The sequence below is a fragment of the Dreissena polymorpha genome, chromosome 10, assembly GCF_020536995.1.
Source record: "Dreissena polymorpha isolate Duluth1 chromosome 10, UMN_Dpol_1.0, whole genome shotgun sequence".
Classification (NCBI taxonomy): Eukaryota; Metazoa; Mollusca; class Bivalvia; order Myida; family Dreissenidae; genus Dreissena; species Dreissena polymorpha.
The window spans coordinates 4,449,305-4,475,141 of record NC_068364.1 but is presented as its reverse complement, the minus strand read 5'-3'; the positions used below and the strand labels follow the sequence as shown (position 1 = coordinate 4,475,141).

Sequence of the window (25,837 nt, the reverse complement as noted above, 5' to 3'; positions counted from 1 at the left end):
TTCTAAAATTATCTTGCTGTAGAGACTTTTGAAAACATAATTTCATGTTTGAATGCGCTGTACATGGAGTACAGTAGACGCATAGTCCTTAATTTAATAATATAATATAATTCTTGCAATGTATATACATTCATGTAATCAACAATTAACATTTAATTGCAAAGAGAATGTAAAACACCTAAACGGCGCTAAATTTTAAGGTTTTTATTGTTTGTTATATTATAACTCACTTTAACATTTTAATTTGAACATGTAAATGAGCATCGCTTTGGGAAAACAGGGGTTTATGCATTTGCGAAGTGTCCTTCCAGGTTAGCCTGTACGGTCCCCACAGGCTAATCATGAACAAAACTTTCCGCTGTTATGGTGTTTTTTTGTTTAAAGGACGTCTAGTCGTAGCAAAAATCAATTGTAGGCGGAGAGTGTCGTCTCTGATTAGCCTGTGCGGACTGCACAAGCAAATCTCGGACAACACTTCACGCACATGCATTCAACCCCGTTTTCTCAGAGCGAGGTCGGCCGGGCCGCACTCTATATTACCCAATAGAGACAAAGTGAAAATAATGGTACTGTTGCATTAGCATACGTTGTTTATGGCAGGTGACCAATTACCCGACAATTCAACAAGACTCGCGACCAACACAAACGAATCCAATTATAATTAAGCCGTGCTCTGAGAAAACGGGGCTTAATGCAAATGGGTATAATTGTGTCCCATATAAGGTTGTGAAGTCCGGATTTTAAACCCCGTTTTCCCAGAGCGAGCTTATTTTGTTTTAAGTTGGATAGTGCCAGTTACAGGACACCCCGTTTTCCCAGAGCGAGCTTATTTTGTTTTAAGTTGGATAGTGCCAGTTACAGGACACCTGTAATTCAATAGGTTACACGGAGTCTGTTAATTGCCCCTGAAAAGTAAATGTCCCTACTGCATAGATTGTTGAACGTTTCGAGTTAAACAAAGTTGGATGTGGCATGGGATCGAATCTGACTATGACGGGTTCAAACCACTAATGTTAGCTAGCTGTTCAGTCATTACGTTTAAATGCCCGCACGTTGGAAGTAATTCATGTTTCATAAAGATTGGACCAAAAACGTGAAGTCTAGGGTGTTAACAAGGTTTTACTAAAGCAGTATAAGAAAAATTGCCCCGCCCAATGGCGGCCATGTTTTGCAACAGACCGGAACCATTTTCGAACTCATTTAAGATATCATGAGATCAATGTGCTGACTAAGTTTCATAAAGATTGAAAAATAAATGTGACCTTTAGAGTGTTTACAAGATTTTACTATAGCCATATCCGATCTTCATAATATAAAATATTCACAAGATAAGTATTGATGCAAAGCATCAAAGGGCGTCGGGAATTTCAGTGTAAAAGGCACTCAATGAAGTTACATGGAACGATTTTTCTCTACTGTAAATACTAATATATTGGCCGATTATTTTAGACAAAACAGAAAAAGATACTGGTATAACCATTATCTATGATTTTGTGTTATAACCCCCAAATAACCATTATCTATGATGTTGTGTTATAACTCCCAAATAACCAGCATCTATGATTTTGTGTTGTAACCCCCAAATATTTCATAGTTCATTTTATTCACATTGGTTTCCTATTTTTACTGGCATCCGTGTGCAGTTTTCATTAATGGAACAGAACTGTGTAGGTTTAAAAAAATTTGCTTCATCTTGTAAGCGTTATTTCATATTTTTCTCAACTTTAAGGGGAGATGATTCTGAACTTATTCTTACGTTGCTCATTTACGATAGGGATTGAGTACTCATTGATATGAAAACACTGTAAAAGTTTTCATGTGTTTACGAACCCCCCTACCTCCCCCCCCCCCACCCTCTCAAACATATCTTTAATGGGCATAATAAAAACAAAAAATGGTTACAATAAAACAGCATATTTACTTAAACTAAAATGTCTACATCAAAACAAAAAGTTAACATAGAACACAAATAAAATAATTTGATTCTACTGGGGCTCGAACCTTGGACCTCTCACATGTGAAGCCAGCGTGCAACCACTACACTACGGAACCGCTTGAAAAATCACCTTCTAACTAAGATTTTAATAAGTGACTGTAGTGTAACGGTTATCAATAAAGCAATTATTCTATACATAGATGGTGACGTCAGTACGTTATTGTCAGTAAGACCGGTGTGTACATAATGATAAAGCAATGAACCGTGTAATCGCTGTCGTCTTGTAAAATTGAAGAAAATACGCGTTAACCAAAACTCGAACAGCAAAAGTCTGCGCTATTGTTAGAAAAACCACAAAATAAATATATTCTGATTATGTTTTGTTTTTATACAAAACCAGAAAGTTTCACCGGTTCGCGTATTTGCCCAGTCCCTGTGATCTTTTATTATTGTCCAGTCCCTGTGATCTGTTATTAATTAACATAATTAGCTTTGCATTATTGGCAATAAATGTTGTAGTAAATGTAATAGGTACAAATGCAGTACTTATTTACACTAATTTACACACAAAAATCACCACTATGCAAGATATTCTGACAACAAAAATATATACATTGATCTGTAAAATAACTTCTCCTCCCATAAGCGAAAAAAAACGTATTACATACTAGTCGCCGCACTTCAGTGCGACGCCAATGACGGGTAAAAATATTACTTCTACAGTATTGTCAAGCGTTCACTATACATATATAATATAAACAGCATCGCTACGTGTCGGCAATGTTTTGCAACGGACCAGAATTTTGTTAGTATTCGGTCGATATGTTAGTTAAGCAATTATTATAACCATCTTTCTTGATAACTCGGGACAAATGGATCTTCTAATGGACAAGGTTTAAATATTGCCATTTAAGGAAAATTGCACCGAACCGTAGCTGCAATGTTTTTCAACAGACCGGACCACTTGCGGAACTTAGTCCAGAAATCATAAAAACAAATGTTCATAGCATGTTTCATGATAAGTGGTCAAAAAATTTAATAATAGGTGTTCAAAAACTACTTCTACAATTGACCAAAGTGACTTTTCCAATACCAAAATTTTGATTTCGATCAAGATATCACACAGACAAATGATTTAAGTTTCATGTTGATCAGGAAAAAAAGTTACTTAAGTGTTCAAAGTTCACCAGCTTTTTCTTTACTTTGAGTGTTCACTAGTCTTGATTAAGACCAAGGGGGGCTACAAATCTTGACTAAAAAATTTGAGCCTCGCACTGGGAAAACGGGGTTTAAGTTTCGTCCCAGATTAGCCTGTGCAGTCCGCGCAGGTTATTCAGGGACAACACTTTTCGCCCAAACTGTATTTTGGCTAAGAAGAAACTTCCTAAAAATGATAAATAAAACAAGAGGTCAATGGTGGCCCTAATCGCTCACCTGAGTAATAATATTGTTCAGTAAGGTTTGTAAACGTTGTTCTGTGAACAGAAAGGGAAAATTTCTAACACATTCAAGATATCATTACAGCTAATGCTCTGACTAAGTACATAAAGATTGGATAATAATTGTAATTTTGAGTTTTAACAAGGTTTTACTATAGCCATTTAAGGAAAACTGTCAAACACCCCGGCAACCATGTTTTTTCAACCAACCGAAACCATTTTCGAACTTTTCTAAGATATCATTGGGACGCATGTTCTGAACAAGTTTCATAAAGATTGGACTAAAAATTTGACTTCTAGAGTGTTAACAAGATTTTACTTTAGCATACGCAAAAATGCCCCGTCCCTTGGAGGCCAGGTTTTTCAACGAACCAGAACCATCTTCGAACTTATCCAAGATATCATTAGAACTAATTTCTGACAAAGTTACACGAAGATTGGACAATTAATGTTACTTCAAGAGAGTTAACAACGTTTTACAAAAGCCATTTAAGGAATACTGCCATGCCCACTTTCAGCCATGTTTTTCAACCAACCAGAACCATTTTCGAACTCGTCCAAAGTATCATTGGGGCACATGTTCTGACCAAGTTTCATGAAGATTGGACAATAAATGTGGCTCTATAGAGTGTTAACAAGTTAAATGTTCACAACGCGCGACGGACAAAAGGCGATTACAAAAGCTTACCATGAGCACCTTGTGATTAAATGCGCTAATTAAAGCGGAAATTGTCATCCCTGATAAGCCTGTGCGGACTTCACATGCTAATCTGGGACGACACTTTACGCACATGCATTAAACCCCGTTTTCGCAGAGCAAGTCACACTTGAATTTTGTATAGATTGCAAAGTATCGGAATGATGTTAGAAAAACAGAGACCTTGATAACATCATATTTCTGTATTATGATCTATGCAATCTGTAATATGTAAACAATAAATAAATGAGATACGATCGACATCCGTACAAAACAACTGATGGAAAAGTAACAAAAACAAAACAATCAGTGTGCACTCTCATTTAATTATACTTATAAAATCCACAAACTCATTCGTGTTAACACTGTTATATTGCATATTATGTGTAATCATAAACTACAACTTCCACTAATCACCTTTTGAAAACCGCTTTTAAAATAAAATCAGCTCCGGACTGACTTTCTTAAGGCTATCTCAAAAAAATATAGCGCGTCACATCAACTGAACAAAATATAAGTGCTATGTTTGTTGTTCAAACGAGTCAGGTAAGTCGATACCATGACTTCTGTAGATTACTGCAACGCTTTATAAAATAGTGCAACTAACTTCCGCCAACTTGTTGGCTATATATTCACATTAAGAAGAACAGTACATCATAACTTATTTTATAATAAAGCCACGTTTTCCCGCTTGTAAAAAGAGCCCTGCATGAAAACAATGATACACTAGAAAGGGCGCGGCCGCGGCCGACGCGTATCCCCAAGCCGCATGTTTTGTGAATAAATGAAGAAGTTATGTTAAAACACAATTTTGGGTGGGCGTGGTCTATGTGGGCGGGTAATGGGGCCATGCATATTTTTTACGTACCCAAAATTTTCGTACCCACATTTTTTTTTCGTACCCATATGTGAAAAATGTGGGTAGGTCTATGTGGGCGGGGCGCCCAGGGTTGTTAATGGGGTCATGCATAGTTTTTTTCGTTCCCAAAATTTTCGTTCCCACAAAAAAATATTTGGTACGAAAACAAATTTGGGTAAGAAAATTTTGGGTACGAACAAATTATGCACAAAAAACATTTAGGTACGAACAAAAAATGTGAGTACGAAAAAAAAATTGGGTACGAAAAATAATTTGGGTACGACAACAAAAAGGGAACGAAACATTTTGGGTACGAAAAAAAATTGGGTACGAATTGCTACGAAAAAAAAATTGGGTACGAAACAAAATTTGGGTACGGAAAAAAATGGGTACGAAAAAATGGGTATGAAAAAAAATTGGGTACGAAAATTAAGAGACAAAATTTAAGGTGTCCGAAACTTATAATTATATTGATATAAATCAATGTAGAATAATTTTCTTGTGATTAACTCTGTTTTTATGCTATACAAACCTCTAAAAAGGAAATCCTTGATATGATCAATAAACTTATGTTTGATTTTTGGCAAACCATATAAGACGAGAGGCTTCATTTTAGTACAAAAGTATGAAAATGGTTGATTAAATATGGTTGACATATATGCATATTCTAAAAACATTAAAAAATGCATGGATAAGCAAACTGTATTCATGTTGTGAAAGTAAGTGTGTCGTTTTTATTAAATCGCTTTTTATTACAGGAAAACATTATGATATTGTTGTAAAAATACTATAAAAATGATTTCTGGTTCGAAGTGCTTACATGTTACGAATAGTTGATTGACTTGTTAGATATTTTAGATGTTAACAGTGTCTTACGTATGCCTTACAAGCATAATTTTAACATCGGTAACGAATCCTTTTTTTAAAGCAAAGTATGACACAGGAAAAAGATTTGTTCTTGATATAGTTATTGATTCAAACTCCTTTTAAGCTAATTGAACAACACACTGCTACACATATAAACTTGATTCATTATGAAGGTCTTATTCACTCAGTGAATGAATTTATTTGATCTTTAAATTTATAATTTAACAGCAGAGACGTCAGTGTTCAAATGCCGTCACTGCCTGCTTTGCTAAGTGTTTTATCTACTATAAAGGTTTATCTAGATACATATATGACATTTTTGTTGAAAAGAATTTAGAACCTATTTGCATAAAAATGGGAACTACTCAATATCGAGGAAAATACATGGAAGTATTTTTTAATCATTTCTACGTAAAAAGAGATACTTACCCACAGTGGTTCCAGTATAGAAGTATTTACCAAATATTATGAACTAATTCTTTATTGCATAAAATGAATTTAACTAACAATAAAAAATTCTACCTTGAGTTACTAACAAGAAGAAACAAGCACCATCTTTTTTTGCGACTTAGTGCACATATTAAATATTCACGATACAACGAATTATAAATAATTTATTCTTGGAAGTAGTGGATTTGAAAAAGAAAAAAAACCATATTAACTATTCAAGTAAAAACAAATTGATTATAGAAGAAAGAAAACTTTACCAAAGTATAATGTTTTTCGAGGGCTTACTCCTTATATATAACAATATAAAACTATCAGAAACGGAAACAGAACGATGGTCAGTAATTAAAAAACGTGTTAGCATACAAAACTAATGCATTTATACATGAATTATTTCTTTGTCACTGAAAAAAGGTTAGTGTGTATATCACAATTTAGCTTTGTCTTGGTTTCTTTCTGTGTGCAACTTTTCTGTTACTTTTTTTCTTTCATTTAATTCCCTTTTTGTCAAGAAATAATTCAGGCAAACACAATGCAATCGATTTGCGTGATATTAAATGTGTATAGCATTAAAATTTTACAATGGTGATTCTTTCTTTAATTATTACTCGTTATTATTAATTTTCTATGTTGTAAAAATAACAAAATAGATTGGGGATGAATGTGTTAAATATTGAAATGGACACTATTGAAGAACAGTAGGTAGTCGTATCAGATAATTCAGGAATTGGCAGGCAAGCAGTGGGGACAAACGTGATGCATGTACATCGACTTTCTCCTGAATGCTACGCAAGAGTGGCAGTGGGGTCGATCGATTCAAGAACTGTGGGGTGAAAATACATTAGCTTCAATATCGGCGTACATCGTGGTCTGATTCTCGTCGAGCAACGAGCTCTAACTTACTATCTTATAATTTCAACTTGACTGATTGTATCAATTCACATGTGCTTAAGAAGTATGCTGATAGGTTTTTATGATTATTTTGTATCAAGCAAAAATAAGCTTATTCGTGTATACATTATCTCCTGTCACACTATCCGTTAAATCTGAAAAGAATCGACGCATTGTATAAAAAAACAGCAAATTTGTGGTTTCCGGATAAGAACTTTTTTCATCGACCATTCTTGATGAAACTTGGGATATAAGAAAAGGTTAAAGGAAGTCCTAGCCTGGGAATGGACTTTTGATAAATACTACGGTCACTGTTTCAAAAAACACAACCGACGTTAAATAACTTCCGTTTAGATGGATGTTTTGTGCTCTATTGTGTTTGTAGATAGATTTCATGCATTCCTATGTTAACATTTAATGTAAAAGGTACCGTCAACCACAAACGACGAAACAAAGAAAGTTCTAAAATACCGTATTTTTTTACAATATTAGTTTATATTGATTAAAATATCACGACTGGTATATTAAGTTACTTGAAAACAGTTCATATTTTCAGTATATTCGGTAAAAAAAAATTCGTGATGTGAAATCGGAAGTACAACGCGAAAATAGGTGACATAACAATATACACACAATAAATAACGCAAGTAGATTGATCATTTTATATATAAAATACGTACAATTCACTACGCATGCACAATTTGCATTCATGGGTTTACCACGTGACGATGATGATCAAATCTACCTGCGTTATATATAGCTAACTGGTAGTTACCAGGTAGACATACACAGTAAAATTTTATTACCGAATATACTGAAAATATGATAACTAAACAACTTTTTCAAGTAATGTAATGTACCAGTCGTGATATTTTAATCAATATTAACTAGTAATTGTAAAAAAAAACGGTATTTTAGAACTTTTCTTTTTTCGTCGTTTGTGGTTGACGGTACCTTTAAGGCCAAGGGCATTTATAATAATAAGAATTGAAAACCGATTTCCAATCAATATTTTAAGTTTTGATGCAGAAATTGTGAGGACATTGTTGTATGTATGAAGCTCACGTGTATATCTTTCTCCGAAAATGTGTCGAGATGTACCTCAATGTTAATTTTGGTCTTTTTTGTAAGAAAAAGTATTTGAGTTAAATTAGATCCGTTGTCATAAAGTAAGATAAAGTTAAAATAATAATTCATAATAAAAAAACACGTTACAACAAGATTCACATGGACATGTCTGGTTGTGTGAGAAGTTTACACAGATAACCATGTTGAACATGTATCGGTAAATATCATTGTTTGATACTTAAAGCATTTTATTTGAACGCTTCATTGGTTGAATTCTATACTCGTTTATTAAAACGCATTTTGAAGGAATGGCATCTCCATATACCTAACTATATTTATATTTAAAAAAAAATCCTGTTTAAATGGTGAGATTACATGTACGATGGAGAGGAGACCGGAATTACTAAAAATAAGCAACGGAGTGGATACGGGTTCCGTTGTAATTTTCATTTGTATTATTGTGAACAGCTTCAAAAAATAACTCTTGCAGTTGGAAAGCTTGCTCACAGGGTTCAACCAGAAAATGCATTAAACAAACATTTACAGAGATTATTGCTCACATAGAGAAACATTTTTATAGTACGCATAAGTGGTTGAATATTGTCTGAAAATGTTTCCTTTAACTTGCGATCTTTTTTTCTTTATACACGAAATCAGCTCATTTTAACACAGCTTGATGGTGCTATTTTTCGATTATCTCTTACAACGTGTATTCCATGATCATATGATAAAATATATTTGCAAATTCAAAAAAAAATGAAATATATAATGATGGCATTCGTTTTCTGTATTAATCATTGAATTTGTCTACATATATAATAAGGGTGTTTTTATAGAACGCATGTAAAAACAAATTGTTCTTTTCCTGTCATCGTTTTTTTTGGTATATGTCAAAGGCGTACATTTAGGTCGCATATGATATTTTCCAATAGTATAAAAATTACAAAAAAAAATAACAGAACACCATCACGGAAATAATACCATTCTCATTAAAACAAATGATAAACTTATTGATAATCGATTATGTTGTAGGAAACCATAAATATACCAATAATTTTACTTTAATCCTTTGTAAGGACGACGAAAATACTGCTTAATAATTGTTACACAGTTACTAACTTTATGAAATATGGAAGTGATAAATGCATGCATTCATGTTCATATTGTAAAAAAGCGATCAAACAACTCCTTGTACAGTTGTGTAGAATATAAACAAACACTCATTTTATCTAGATACCTTGCGTATACAGGTAAGGACATTCAAAATAAACGACTAAGTATGACATTAACTAGTATATGTACGTACTGTTAATGGCAACAAAAACAGGTTCAAATATATCAAATATATAATATCACTTAAGCAATATTTGACTGTCTGCATTCGGACTTTTTTAGAATATAAATGTCACGTATGTTAATCTATGCTTCCATGACCCATGTATAACCGAATTTTTCCCTTCGGCATTTACACGATTTCGTGTGCACAATCTATGTGCAGTGTTTTCTTCAAAGAACAGTCATTTTTCTATAAAAAGTATTTCCAATATTGTGTGATGGAGATTTTCCAGAAACATCTACTGGCGGAGTCTATTAAGAGACTACTATAGGGCATTAATATACTTTTATTTTGCATTTCATGTTTACACATTTAATCGTGTCGGTTTGCGAACTTTTCTTCTAGTTTTCTAATAACAGTGCATTGCACTCTCTTTACCCAAGTTTTCTATGGTTTTTGCTCGATTTCGAACTAGCACTGTTTTCCTGATTCGGCGTTATTGATGGTTGCTCTGCTACAATCTCTGTTGGAACTGTGAGTGCCGGAAATGTTTGTGGGGATAATGTGTGGTTCTTCCATCGTTTTCGTTAACATGTCTAATTTTTGGCGATATTCGCGCTTCGATTTTCCTGCCTTAACGATATGTGTTCGTGGGTACTCGGACGGTTTCACGTACTCTGCAGGTTTCAAACTTTTACGTGGTTTTAATTCATACTGCGTCTCCCGTCTGATGATTGCTCTTTGCGTGTTGGTCGTAGTATTTTTTATGATTTTCACGGAATTCTATCAACTTCTGGGCGACATTTTCACTGGTAGTTTCGGGATGTCGCAATGTTTGTTTCATAGGTATAAGTGTTTTGCGCGTCGCTCCGTCAAACGTTGCATCGATGATCCGATGATTTCGCGTGATGTGTTTCTTAGCTCCAACAGTACTAATTAGATATCGTCACATGTATCTCTACTCTTGTAATGCCCCCTTCGAAGAAAAGGGGTTTCTTGTTTTGCTGGATGTCGGTCGGACGGTCGAACTATCGGTCGGTCGGTAGACTAGTTCGTTTCCGATCAATAACGATTTGCTTTATACTTCACATGTGCATTGGCCTTGGGCAGTTTATGACCACTATTGAAATTGGAGTCACTAGGTCAAAGACCAAGGTCACTGTCACAATAAGTTGGAAAATCGTTCTCGATCAATAACTCATCAACGAATCGACCGATTGGCTTGAAACTTTTTATGAACATTGGCCTTGGACAGTAGATGACCCCCATTGAAATTTGGGTCACTAGATCAACGGTCACGGTCACTGTCACAAATACGTTGGAAAATCGTTTCACATGCGTAGAAGTGGATCTTATTATTACTTGAATATAAGCTAATTCCCAAGATTTAAATGCAATTATTTATTTTATTTGAAGTTTAAAAAAGCAATATTTGAATATTGTAAGCAACATCATTTTTAGTATTTGTAATAAGTACCAGACATCAGGATGCATACAGGTCATTTTCTTTAACGGCATACGTCCATCGTCAAATGTACATATAAAATATATATTTATTATAAAACAGAATATGTGACAAAACATGAGAGAAAACCTACAGCTTTTATAATACAGGTCCCGTTCCGTATCGAATGGGTGTATTATAAATTTTCAAAACGAGTCTATATCATTTGCACGATAAAGCTAGTGTGCAATACATTTAAATAAATTAAAACATGCATAGGGCATTAAGAAAATACATATTTACTGGTTGTATGAAACGTTCATTGTTTGACATTAAGCTTTTTAAAAATGTACCCATTTTCGTAAAATGGTTGTTAATATATTTATTTAAATGTATTTTATGTCTGATGTTAATTAAGAACAATCATAAAGGCTGCTTTACTATCTTATACAAACTCATATATGTTAATGAGAGATATACAATAACAGAAACATTATACATTATAGCATTCAGCAGGACAGTTTTAACATGTTAATTTTAGCGAGGGAAGTACACACTTAAATATTCCACCCTAACTTGTCAATCGATCATACTATTTTGGTGGACGTTTAAAGTGCATAGGAATATTTTAAACGAAATGTACGATATGCCTATGAAATCAGGACAAACACTAAAGAAAAGATAAACAATAAATGAAAATAAAATAGGAAGTTCATTTTCTGTAGACTGACTATCAACTGGACAGTAAGCATCACATTCATACAGCGAACACAAACATGTATTGCTAATGGCATATTACAACAGTTTATATGATTATTTATCATTTTAAACTTAACATATGTCACAATATGAACAATACAATCTCCAAACACATTACACAAAACCAATATTTATCCCACAACTAATATTTTAAATTTTAATCTGAACAATTGAGAATATGAAACCTACAAACTTATTTCATATTTATCATATGATGCGTGTTCCGAGATTGTTGGTCATATTTCGGCGAGCCTAATTATGAGAAACCATGATTTGAAATGACCTCATAAAATTTGCGCTAAATTTTGTTTAAATTGACCAAAGTCTCTTTAATTTTACCTTCATATTTAAGTAGTATTGTAATCGTCACACAGTGGTCATTTAACGTATATTCTATCAAACAAATATATGATTTTGACATTGTAATTGCAAAGAGTTCACTGATTAATTCCCTTTACCAAAGTGTACCATTGCTGTAGCTTAGCCTTATTCAACACGTGTTAGTGCCGATTTTAGCTTGATTCTAATAATAATACTTGGATTTAAAATGTCCCTGAACATGGTAAGCGTAATTCTTTAAATCACCTTCATTTGTATGTTTTTTTTTTAATATTTACAAAATGCAACATATTCAAATCTGAAAACGAAAGTAAAAATGACGAGCGTTACCGTGACCAAACAATCTCTTTCTCGTCATTTTTTGTAAACATTTTAATTTAATAAAATAAGTTCGACACGTAATTGATAGGATTGAATGAGTTCCTAAATCTGATAATTATACACCTTTCATACCTAAATTTGCCTTAAATACAAATCACACATTATTGTCTGAAAATTATCTTGCAGTACTTGCCTGTCACTGTAAAAAGTGAAAGTGAGATGTGAATTTTAAATTGACAATAGCTCAGTACACAGTCTAGCAGAAGAGAATAAAGGGCATTATGATAATTAAAGTTCAAATGTACATAATTCGATTTTATTAAATCGATTTTGCAATCCGCGCATTCTGGTTCATGTTTATTGTAACATCTCCATTTTTTGCTGCTTTTCACCAGACAATTTATATTTCAGCTTAAATATTGATATCATTTGAGCACGATAAATATAAAAATAAAATATAAAAATATATAAAAATATAAAATATAAAAATATAAAAAATATATTTGAGCACGATATACATAATAAACAATTCGTCTTCCGTACAGACATGAACTATACATGAAAACTTGATAAAAACGATAAAACACTGAAGGTTTCAAATATGACACTTCAGCCATACAGTAATATTGAATGACAGGAACATCGAACATGGATAAGAAAGTAAAAAATAAATCAAAAGTGTGATGTGTATTTAACTTAAATTTAAATTATTAAGAACAGATCGGTGGAAATGAACAAAAGTTTGTCAACAACACTGAATGAAATATAACTCTTAGAATTGTGCTCTGTTTATCATAACCGTGATCCATCGCTATAAAAATCAAATTTTTGGCACAGAGCTATATGATTTAGATTATCACATTCATGATATATAAACATAAATGCACACTTAGACCGTCAACAGTAAGCAACTTATGGAATTAAATTTGTTTCAAAATGGCCTGATACACAGATACACACCTGTAATGTATTCAGTTCTGTATTAGTTGTTTTTATTTTTACAAATGCTTTTACTACATATAAATCATAAAAATAAAGATATGTTTTATTGGCTAGCATATTTCGGTATGTTTGTTTTCATTCACTGTCTGACAGACGTACAAACAAGTCTGTATTATTTTCCATTCACGAAGTCGTATAATTTTATTCTGCACACTTTCATACACTCGGAATGTCTGTTAAGCTGTGTAATAAAACAAAACAAGAAGACGAGTATATGACAACGTTAAGCAAAAATGCATAATGATATTGACAAACATTGCATGACATAACATGATATAAATCTACATTTTATTTCAAACAAAAGTTAACTTATAAGACGGAAATTTTATTACATCTTACATATATATAACGCACGCCTTTAGTATCCACTAGGTTGACTTTTACTATTCAAATATTTAGATCAATTGCATATATCGTCCTAAATGCGATCTTGTGCTCAGATTAACTATTTGTGACAACGTCTCTATATGTCGGAAATGCAATGTGAACGACATTGGCTAAGGATACATCAGGAAAATGTACATTGTTGGAATGAATGGGGAAAAACGAGTTATAGTCTTTAATTTTGTTTTGATATGATTTTTCTTAAAGGTAAATCAAGATTTTAAGTATTCCATTTTTCTAATAATCACGTTAAAGTATTATATACAATTATTTAAAAATATGAATGTTTAGGTGATTTTAATTAAAAAAAAATCTTATTCGTTTTATTATGACCATCAGTAAGAAAATGGAAATGATTAAAGTATTCACTGTTACGTCAAAGATCATCATTTTCAACCAACTTAAGTTGATATCCATTGCCTACAGACAGCTTCTGAAGCGCGACATCCAGTATCTCGGCAAAATATTGTCTGTTTTGACTTCCACCATCAGGCGCCATCAACCCTACCAGCATTGCAACAACGTATAACTCTTCTTTTCGCGGATCAAAATAGCAAACCATTGCCCCACTATCCCCATTTTGCGCAAATGGTTCATCACTTCGGCGGTCTCGAATGATGATCCTTTCTTCATTTCGATTTTGGAAGATTCCTGGGATCAGTGTACCTTTGCCAGGCGCAGACACTGCACCCCATATGTATACAGATTTGGGTGTCCTGATCCAATTGCGCAAATCTTCTTTTGTTGGTAACTTTGAAACTGTCATACTTATATTAAGTTCTGTTTTAAATCTTGTGTCACAAAGATCTTTACAATGATTGTATACATCTACAGGCAACACGTCGATTGTTCCAGCAGTATTAATTGGAACAAAACGGCCGATTTCGATATCTCTCTCGTCCTTCACCACAGTGAGATATTCTTGTCCGGATCCTTCGACAACGTGACGCGAGACAAGTGCTACTAATGTGCAAGAAGCTGTTGCGCCTGCAATTGGTAACGGCAGTTGTATTCCAACGGATGCATCAGGTAATTCTTCCTTCTTCGCGAATCCCCCCAGAGTTCCTCGACCGCCGAATGCTGAATCCCCAGAAGAAACCAAAGGCTTTACAGTTCTGTACAAAAAGTCGTATTCTCTAACCTCATATATATTTAACTCGCGTCGAATATTTTCTTCCACGTTAAAATCAGGGGCATTTGCTTCAATGTAGATTTGTAGTCTTCCTCTCCTCTTTACACATCCAATGATAACAGGTATGCTTTTGATAACTTCAATTGCCTGAATAAGATCATTAGACAAGCGTTAATACAGAAAGAGCGCAATAACATACATAGAAATCGACCGCTTATATTTTATAGAACTCATCAGTAGTCAACAAAAACAGGATAATACAAACACAACACTTAACATCTGAAAACAGAACTTTGTTGCAATTATACATATCAATCAAAACCGTACCAGGTCAATATTCTTTGGATATTCAAAGTTTTGTGGTTGAATATCCGGACATTCTGTGCCAGGGATGGAAGAGTCCTTGAAATATGCCTTGATTTGATCATACACCTCATGCAGGCTTGCATTTTCCAGTTCTGAAAGCAAAATCGTAAACAAATATATTATATAAAATAATATAACGAAATAATTAAAGATTTAACGTCTATTGACTCTGGTTTATTCAGGAAATCTAATAATTGCAGGTAATATAATAACTGAATATAAAGAAGGTTACACAGTATTTAATTAAAGTCTTACCAGAAAGTGGTCGTGATGACTCAAAGTCTTGTAAATTAATAAACGCTGTTTTCAAAATGCCGAATGCACAACGTTCCAGTACATAATCTGCTTCCTTAATGATCTTTTCCGATTGGGTTATACTGGTGAAAACATTGGGGATAACAGGCAACTCCTTGATATTGCCGACTATTAAGAAACCCGAGTTTCGTATGTCTGAATTTTTCAAAGCATTGACGATTGCTTCGCACATGTCATCTTTAACAACGATTAAGGCAAAGGTACTTGTCTGATTTATCGAGGCCACTACGCTATTTGCTGATATGCCTTGATCTTCCATCGCATCAGAGTTAAAATGATGCAATAAATTCTCTGTAGTGTAAACATGTATAGAATCTGCTGACATCAAACTGCATAATTTGTCGTCTAACAATGCAGGAGCTCCCAAATCCTGCTCGCAAGTTGTGAGGATTCCTTGAATGGTTTCACATGCGTCGTACAGAATAAGAAATTTATCCTTTTTACATTCCAGTCTGACGAATGGGCCATCGACATCTATTGTTATTGCAAGGTCTTCCCCATCCTGTGTAAGATAAAATTAATGTCTACAATGGAGCTAACTATTCATGAAGTTGATATAAAACTTAACACATAAAACGACAGAGGTATGTTTCAATCTTTTAACTGTCGCCCTCTATGAAGTTTGTTGAGCTCAAGGCGATAGACCTTTGTTCGTGTATGAGTTCCATGTTGTCAAATTTTTCAGATTATTTCAAGATCATACTTTGTTTTTACAATCCACGCCATCCGGGAGCAGCTCTCGTAGAAGTATTTTTAACTTTATCATAGGAACAATACACATTTTACTATATATATATATATATATATATATATATATATATATATATATATATATATATATATATATATATATATATATATATATATATATATATATATATATATGTTTGTGTGGATATGCTCGTTCAAAATGGGTTATGTACAAAATGTATTATCTTGAAATCTGGCATTTGAATTGAGTTTTAATTTTTGCCATTTGTCTGTCTGTCATTCCCTTCTTCTGTACGGCTTTCTGCCTGTCTGACAATTTAAGATTTTATGAAAAATGATTAAAGAGCGACAAAAAGGCTTATGTGTCGTAAACGGGCAACCCTCATTCCAGATTTCAAACGTCTATTGATTTCTTAACACATGCTGAGACAAAAGGATATACATATATATATTTGCATTGAATAAAGTAAAGTAAACCGCTTAATTGTGAAGATGCTTATATGTACTTAATAATATTTTTTAATTGACGCAATCCAATATTATCGAATAAATACATGTTTTTACGTCATTTTCGTTCGCAGAAAAATGTTTACATATAAAGTTTGCATCCAAAGACCTACCTTAACACCCGGTGCATCTGTAATGTACAAAAAACATTTCAATTTATTATGAAACGTAAACATGGAAAAGCAAAAGCATCGAAATGTTTGGACTCGAATTTTTTATTTGATACGTACAAATGTATATTAAATGATAATATTTAACTATAATACGTTAACGTAAATCTTTTAATTGACTAAATGTTCGAAATCGATGTCAAGATTAATTATTTCAGTATCAAGGTACATTGAATAAATAGCAAATACGTTAACTGATAAAAAATAATTAACAGTAGCTTTTTATAACACGTATTTTATTTTCTAAACAAAATACAATAACACGTGTTATTCCGTTTCAAAAATATTTGAAATATAAAGCAAATATACTCATTTAAAATATTATGGGACTTTATGTTTAGCATACTTTTATTTTGTCTTTCCTTATGTACTTAATTTACATGTTCTTTGAGATTGACGTTGTTTTTTTTTTACAAGAGTACATTTTCAGACAACAAAAAAACAAGCATGACAAGCTAATGAAAGATATTAAAATGTTTTGAAAATGCATGTGATTATTGAAATGTGCAATGTATTACCTTAAGTTCCAAAAACTTCGCTTTTAGTCTTTTCATTAAGTTTCAATAAGTATGATATAGCATAATAAATCCAACAATAATTTATAATTGAAAGAAAAATAGAATGACCTACTACATTGGAACGCTTAATGGTATACACCTAGCAAAATAATGTTTGCATTTTGCATGGTTAAGTTATTAATGCATTCTATTTCGATTATTGACAGCAATAACACGAGATGTTGTATTCTACGTGTGTCTCAAATCTCCACATGCGTCCAACGAATGCGACAGTTTAACCGGGTGCCTAATGTTATATGTTGTTCTAAATGTCTTCACCCGAGAATCAAAACTGTTACAGTTATGCCCGATTTAAGTTAAAAATATGTAAAATAAAAAGTTTTTTTTATCTAATCTTACAGTGAGAAAGTTGTTGCAAAACTTCAAAGATGGCGTCGTTTGTTGGATTTTCTTAAAGGAAGGGAGGATATTTTCATCCGGTAAGCCCCTTTGTATTTATAATTATTTTAAATGAATGCGCCGTTTCGGCTCTCCGGTGTGTGTGCTTCCCTCGGTTATTTATTTCAAGATTGTAGACGTCGGGATAAAAAAGTTATTGAAGGAAAACGGTCCACAAATATGTTGTCTACTTACGGGACATTCGAGAAATTGGATGTACAAATATCATTTTCTATTATAATACACAGTATTTACACACGTGAACAGTAAAATATAAATAAAATCATGATTATTTCATTCTACCGACGCTATTTTATCACTGATAATTTATTTATTGGCAAACATTATTGGTTTAACCCCCTTATTTGGAACTGACTTCCTTTTAAGCACATTTTGGGATCTGACTTCCAAATGACAAACATCTCTTTTGTATGTAAAAAAGCTTGACATGATATACCTACCCATCTCAAATAAAGTGTATATGTGTACTTCAATATTATAGTTTTATAGCATGTTACGTGGTGCAATATAAGTGTTTCCTTAATCACGTTACTTACTGTAGAATAATAATAATGCTGTTCGAAAAACCTGCCGACCAATTGAATCAATTCACCTATTTTCAAGAAGATGGGTTGTGTGGTGGCTGATGTACGAGATAATAGAACGTTTATCTTTCAGTAATATTATAATTAATTTCATGTATTTTATGACGTGTCGACCTTATTCTGCTATGAACTTTTTTTAACCATTCTTTTTCTGTCTTTACAGATGATGCAGGTTAAAGGGCGAAAATAAGTGTATCTTTTGTTGCAGTATATGTAATGAGGAATTTTACATCAGGGGAGGATTGAGATATCATGCCCTATTCATGGACCACATGAGTTTAAATGTAGAATATGCAAGAAAGAATCCTTCAACAGAGCCGGACTAAAACAGCAAATAAAAACACGAACATAACAAAACATGTACAGCTGATGTTTGTAATGTTTTTGTTTTATTTATAAAGTCTACATAGACACGTCTGACATATAATTGCTATGAGTGCTACTTACTTACACGTTTTATTCCGTATATGTCATGATGCTAGTTTCGTTTCTCACTTTGTTATGAAAATAAAGCATTATCTGTGTTACGTCATTTCTTCCTACGATGTCTCTGCATAAATTTTCAATTGTATTCAGCACTTACATACATGATAAAAAAAGATTTGGGTCGGATTTAATTCGTTATGCATTTGACATATTAACATTACTTACGATTTGAAGGCAATGTTAGGAACAAACGAAATAATCTTTTTAAGTGAACCAATACTTTATTCCCTCTATACAACAGTCATAAATAATATGTATTCACATAGGTATAAAAGAGAAAAAACATACATGTATAAAAATTATATTGATCACTTCTACTGAAATCATATCGTGTATTGCATTTGCACAAATCTTTCTATCCACTACAAATTCACTTTTTGCGATTATAATATCGTGACCAACTCAGAACTGGTTTAAAAGAAGGTCGTCCAAAATGTGTCACATCAAAGTTACATACACGTATCAGTATCGTTATGGTAAAACGCGTCAAATGTCATTGTATTAAATAAACAATTCATATTTAAGTATCATAAAAAACATCCACCGATATGCATCTTCTAAGCAGATGTCAGGTATTCCAAATTGCTTCATGTATTCCGAATCGCAACAATGGCAGTACAGACTGAATTTGCTGGCGGCAAACGGTCCAAAGAGCGGATCACAGTAGCTCTGTGTGCGTCTATGACAGGGAAGAAGCTGCCACCTCTCGTCATTGGTAAATCTGCAAAGCCACGTTGTTTCGGGAAAATCAAGACAGAGAAACTTCCTGTTATGTATAGAAACAACAAAATGGCATGGATGAACACTGAATTAATGAAAGAGTGGTTAAAGTCCGTTGACCAGAAGATGCGCCGACAGGGTAAAAAGTGATTCTGTTTCTTGACAACGCCCCATCCCATCCCAAAATTAGCCTACAGAACGTGAAAATAATGTTCTTTCCGGCAAACACAACGTCGTTGTCCGAGCCAATGGATCAGGAAATCATCCAAACCCTGAAACTGAAGTACCGAAAACGACAGCTTCAGTACATTCTAACTCAGATGGAGAAAAATGACAAGGTTGGATCTCAGGTATTGCAGCAGATATCCATTCTAGACGCGATCTATTGGATCAATGGGTCATGGAAAGACATCGAAGTGTCAACGATCCAAAAGTGTTTCGCCAGATGTGGGTTCGCCATGACCATGTTTCCAAGTGATTGTCCAGTTGTCAGTGCTAGTGAAAAAAACTGATGATAAAATTGACGAGGATAGTGACATCGACGAAGATGATGTGCCTTTGGCAGTGTTGAAAATGTCAAATGAGTTGTTTGGGGTTAGTTTCAGTGATCTTGTCGAGATGGATAAGTGTGCCCCAGTGTGTGAAACTGAAACTTATGGGATAAACTGGAAAGAGAATGCTGCAGACATTTTGAAGTCATTGAAGTCATCTGAAAACGTTGATGAAAATGATGAAGATGATGTGTTGGATACTGGGGCATGTGCAGATGAAACTGTAACCATGGACGAAGCATGCGATATGGTAGAAAAATTGAAAAGATTCGCACTAACCATGGGGCAAGACAAAATGCTTACAAACATAATGGAATTACAGGAGCTTTTTGTCGCTGGTAGGTGCGAAGAGCACAGCAAGCAAACAAAAATTGAAGACTTCTTCGCAAAGAAAGCAATATAGAAACGGAAAGAGAAATACATGTGATAAAATATCAAAGCTTTTGACTTCTGACATTTATTTCTAGTTTTAGCTGTACACATGTATATGTAGACTGTTACACATTTTTAGCAAAATTCTTTGTTCTAAGGAAAAATATTTCCTTGTCAATGTTGTTTTTGCAAAAAAAATATGTACGCACAATTGATTTATAATAAATGATAATTTATAATAAGTGAAAAATAAAACACATTATAAGTAAAATATTATTAATGTATTGTGTTTATATTCAGTTTATTATAAAAGTTAAAATCATTGTGGACAAAAGAGATTATCCTTCTATATAGATTAAAATTGAGGGTAAGCATTCTTCCAGAATGGCCTTTTGTATTCAAAGACCGTTTTATTAAGAGACCACTTTTGATTACTCCCTTGAGTGGTCTCTTAATACAAGATTGACTGTATTTGGTTACATCAACCTTATACTAGTATCAAAGCGGCTTTACCCTCTTCTGTTTTTCATTACACTTTTATTGCACGTATATGTGGTTGTTTGGCAAGGTACTTCGACGTAATCTTTTTTGTTTGATTTGTGGGTTTTCATGTACCTATCGCATTCCAGAGCGGTACACACTTCGTTACGCCGTCTTTTTTAATCTTGGCATCCTCAACATATATAACTGGCGTCAAGATATCTGGAAATAGTAAGCATAGTATTCCGTTTGATGCATATTCAAACATAAGTATGTCCATATGTGTTAAAATAAACAGGTAAGAATTACACTGTGTTTATAATACCGTCGAATGTCTTATATTACACACACTAAATGTTAGCGTTAAGCACGCGATAAAACATATAATAAAACAAATTAATAATAAAACAATTAATAGAAAAAAAGAAAACTCTTGATTTCTTCAAGTGAAAATGTTTTCCAAGACATTCGCACCAATGCAGAATTCATTCACGAACGTTATTTCGCATAAAACCTTGTAACATAGGAAAGAGCTGTTAATCATTTGGAAGTCAGGTCCCAAAATGTGCTTAAAAGGAAGTTTAGTTCCAAAAATGGGGGTTAACCCGTTATAATTCGGCATTAAATGAATTAATAGACATAACAACGCGTCGAGATAATAAAATATTCGTGATTTATGTTATATTTTACTGTACATAGGCACAAATACTGTTTATTATGAGAGAAAATGATATTCGAACATCCAACATCTCGAAGGTCAAGAAATTAAACAACAAATTTCTCGACGGTTTTGCTTCAATAACTTTTTTATTCCGACGTCTACGGCTTGAAACAAAGAACCGAGGGGAGCACAAACACCGTAGAGCCGAAAGGGCTTATTCATTTAAAAGAAATATAAATATAAACTGGCTTACCGGGTGAAAATATCCGCTACTTCTTCACGAAAAACACTTAAACGACGCCTTCTTAGAAGTTTTGCAACAACTTTCTCACTTAAACGCGGTAAGCTCCCGTATACGCGTGCCCCCCTGTTTGTGTGTTTTGATTACTCTAGAAACAATACTTGTCAAGTTACTTGCGATACGAAAATTCTAAGGACGGACAACGCTATATCTATATAAAAATATCCCCCTTTGAAAGTTGGAGCATAAACATATATTTACATTGAGTTCTCTCCGTCTGTTTGCGAAGATGAACTTGTCGATGCTCTTGATGGCGTTGTATTTTCAGAAACTTGATTTCCTCCTTCGACTCCTTATTGATTATGTAATCAACGGTTTCTTGGTTCTTAAAATAGAAACAAAGTCAAACGACTGTTTCATTAGCAGACAAAAATTCTGATCACCTCATCATTTCCATAAGATGTCCTTTATTAAAGGCAAATTACCAAGTGCCATGAAATTAGACAATTTTTGCAAAAATACACGGCAAACACCAATATATAAACATAGGTTTATTGCCTCGTCACGGTTAATGCAAAACATGGAATTTGGGGGTTAAACTTGTTTGAGGGCCCCAAAGCCTAACACATAGCACATATTTATTTGCATAAAATACTTACGTGTCAAACTTAAACATTGTATCGTACGGTTTGTTTTTTTAAATCAAACTGTTATTAAAGATAATATGTTTCATTCAACACTGAATGCTAATAATTCTATATGGAGCGGCTCGATGTGAATTCTATTGTACCGAATCCAAAAGAAGGCAAATATAGGCGATGTTTATCTCCAACTTTGATAAGTAAGATAACGTTAATTGAGTTAAAATAGCTAAGGATTTTACAGAACAAGCTCTCAGTAAGAAAAAAGATAATTTTCAAAGAAAATTATTAAAGTATCAAAACAAAATATCATATGCATTATATTCAATGTAGCGTTATAACATTCCTGGCTAAGAAAAATGTTCAAAAAATATGTTCGTTTATGTATTATCATCAATCGATATCGGAAAAATATTGTAACGCTTTTCAATGACAATTTTTACAACGTGATTAACCGGCATAGCGTTTCAATGACCACATTTCATTATCCATAAGTTTGAGTGGTAAAATGCTAGCGCGCTCGCTTTTTTAATAGACGGTCTGTTTCGAGGTCCAGGACAGGCACAGTCTTTTATTTTATCATTTCAGTAATGTCATTATAATTGTTTATAAATACCCAATATAACAGTTTTGCTTTAAAATCATAAAGTGCCCCCCCCCCCCCCCCCGAAAAAAAAGAAAGAAACATCAGTTAACAAATCCTTTATAATAAGCATGCAAGGTTCACGAACAACAGGCTACATAAATATCATGTTATTATTTTACACAAACAAAGGAAAATATATGAGGGGTTTATATTGGAATAATATTTTCAGGCTGACCTTCGATGAACTGGTCCATGTTATTTATCGATATTTGTCTAAATTATTTCTATGAAACTTCATAGTGAAATAGTTATTATTGAAAGGAGTTGCAGTGTACAAGAGCGTAAACAATTGAAACCATGGTTGCATTATTATTGTCCTTTTCTATGTTTAAGCTAATAATATCAACAAACTTTAAAAACAAACAAGAACAAGAAGGATGAAATGACATTGAACAGTTGGAAGATGATCATTATCATCATCATTCTCATCAAATTATAATCATCTCCAAACAAAAACAAAATCCACATGTTTTCGGAAAACCATTAATGTCATTCTATGAATAAAATTCATTAATATGGTATATTGGTAATTTCCTAATGTCCATGCTTCTTAATTCGACTGAGATATCATTAGAACATATTTTCTGACCAAGTTTGAGGAAGAGTGGACTCAAATTGGGACTTATTGAGTGTTAAAAAGCCCTTTTTATTACTCGTATTGACACAATTTGGACATTACATAAACAATTTTCTAACCCGGTCGAGATTTTATTTGGGCAAAAGCCAGAATAAAGGTTTACTAAACGCGATACTATTTGTGTAGAAAATATGTTCCAATATAATATGAATTTAATAGAATAAAGGTTTAATAAACGCGATACTATTTGTGTAGTAGTAGTAGTAGTAGTAGTAGTAGTAGTAGTAGTAGTAGTAGTAGTAGTAGTAGTAGTAGTAGTAGTAGTAGTAGTAGTAGTAGTAGTAGTAGAAGTAGTAGTAGTAGTAGTAGAAGTAGTAGTAGTAGTAGTAGTAGTAGTAGTAGTAGTAGTAGTAGTAGTAGTAGTAGTTAAAAAAGTAACAGCTATATAACTAATACTTGCTGTTGGCGACATACCGTAATAATGTCTAATGTGTCCATATTAGTATAATTATCTTGCTGCTTTGGCCGTGATTGCCTCTGATATATGAAATATGTCGTAAAAATAAAACGCAGAGTGTTTTTCTATGATTAATTTAAGTTGTTACCTAAATAAATAAATCACTGTTCTTCTCTATTGGAGAGCACAATTAAACATATTGTTGATACTTCTTTGTCTACGTGTACTTCTTATCTGTGACATATATAAGCTTGCAGCTTATCTCATGCCAATATAAAATTTTGTTACCCGATTTTGGGATTTGGTATGACCGAGGCAGAGCGACAAATAACATGTTAATATTTAACTTAAACTCACATTTATGTTATGAAATTATAATAAAGTCCCAATAAATTTAAAATGGTTAAATTTAGAATAAACCAATACAACAGACATTCAAATTTCGAATAAACCTTTTGTTGTTTTCTTTATCCCGGTAAAAACGTATTTGAATAATTAATAAATGCACTCTTGGAGATAATATTCTTGTTCATACATCATTAGTCAGGTTTGAGACGGTTGCTTCATTTTTGTCGAATCAGTTTCAATGTTTCATATGTGCATTCATTACAGGTCAACAAATAAAACAGTAACGCGGATGTTTAAGTGCACCAGTTGTAGTTTAGAATCGTTATCTCACTTAACATTGATTGATCTACAGCGAAGAAGTATATCATGCAGCGATAAAAAATACCACTTTTAACCGAGGATAAATGAAACTATATAAAAAACCGTCCTTACATACTTCTTACTATTCAGTTGTTTGTGCAAGTTTTCCTAGTCAAGAAGATCTGGTAATCAACTGATAAAACTTTGACAAAATATGTCAAAATCTGTCCGGACAGGACCCGACCCAACATGCGGTCCTGAAGATAAGCGTATCTCCTCTGGGTTCGATCCTTTTACTCTAGAAGTCAAAATATGTCTGCTTAAATATAAATACATGTATCGTTACACTGATAAATTGATGGGTCAAACTAATGTGTTCGATGCATATACGGGCGTATTTATTATCCGATAAATGCACCGACACATAAACAATCATCAATTAATCATGTAATCTTGTCACGATCTAATTAAAACGGTTGCAAGCGTGCATCTACTGTCAAGAAACTAAGAAGTCTCTGGCTATATTGACGTAAATATGGGGCATGCGTTTTTGCGAATCCAGATGTATACATAAATTATGTTACACACATCATTTTCATCAAAAAAGATTATGTATTTATGATCAAAAATATTTAGAAAGATCAAATTCTGAATTACAATGTAACTAACAATGTATCTAACAATATCGTGTATCAAAATATAAATACCCATAATTTGTATAATGAGATTCTGACGAAGGTCCGATGGCGTTGATCAATTGTCCAAGTTATAGCAAGGTGATTTTCGACTTGTGACGTCATTACCTTGCCCATTAGACATAGAAGGTGCTGCCCGCGTTAGATCTGTAACTGTAGCTGTGAAGTCGA

The 25,837-nt window shown here is 33.2% G+C and overlaps 1 protein-coding gene across 3 annotated transcripts in view; it reads right to left on the bottom strand.

Moving 5' to 3' along the window:
- LOC127848485 (uncharacterized) overlaps positions 1-24,390 on the bottom strand; it is a 31,366-nt gene extending 6,976 nt beyond the window's left edge. For 2 of the 3 annotated variants that reach the window (XM_052380972.1, XM_052380971.1), the window contains exons 1-6: positions 24,341-24,390; positions 22,264-22,387; positions 16,874-16,890; positions 15,483-16,044; positions 15,189-15,319; positions 14,717-15,008 (exon numbers count right to left, since the gene is read on the bottom strand). In XM_052380972.1, the coding sequence (XP_052236932.1) occupies positions 14,717-15,008; positions 15,189-15,319; positions 15,483-16,044; positions 16,874-16,890; positions 22,264-22,387; positions 24,341-24,364 (1,150 nt within the window). In that variant the 5' untranslated portion in view covers positions 24,365-24,390. The remainder of the gene's footprint in view (positions 1-14,716; positions 15,009-15,188; positions 15,320-15,482; positions 16,045-16,873; positions 16,891-22,263; positions 22,388-24,340) is intronic. The other variant, XM_052380975.1, reaches the window with a different exon arrangement.
- Positions 24,391-25,837: the final 1,447 nt, after the last annotated feature.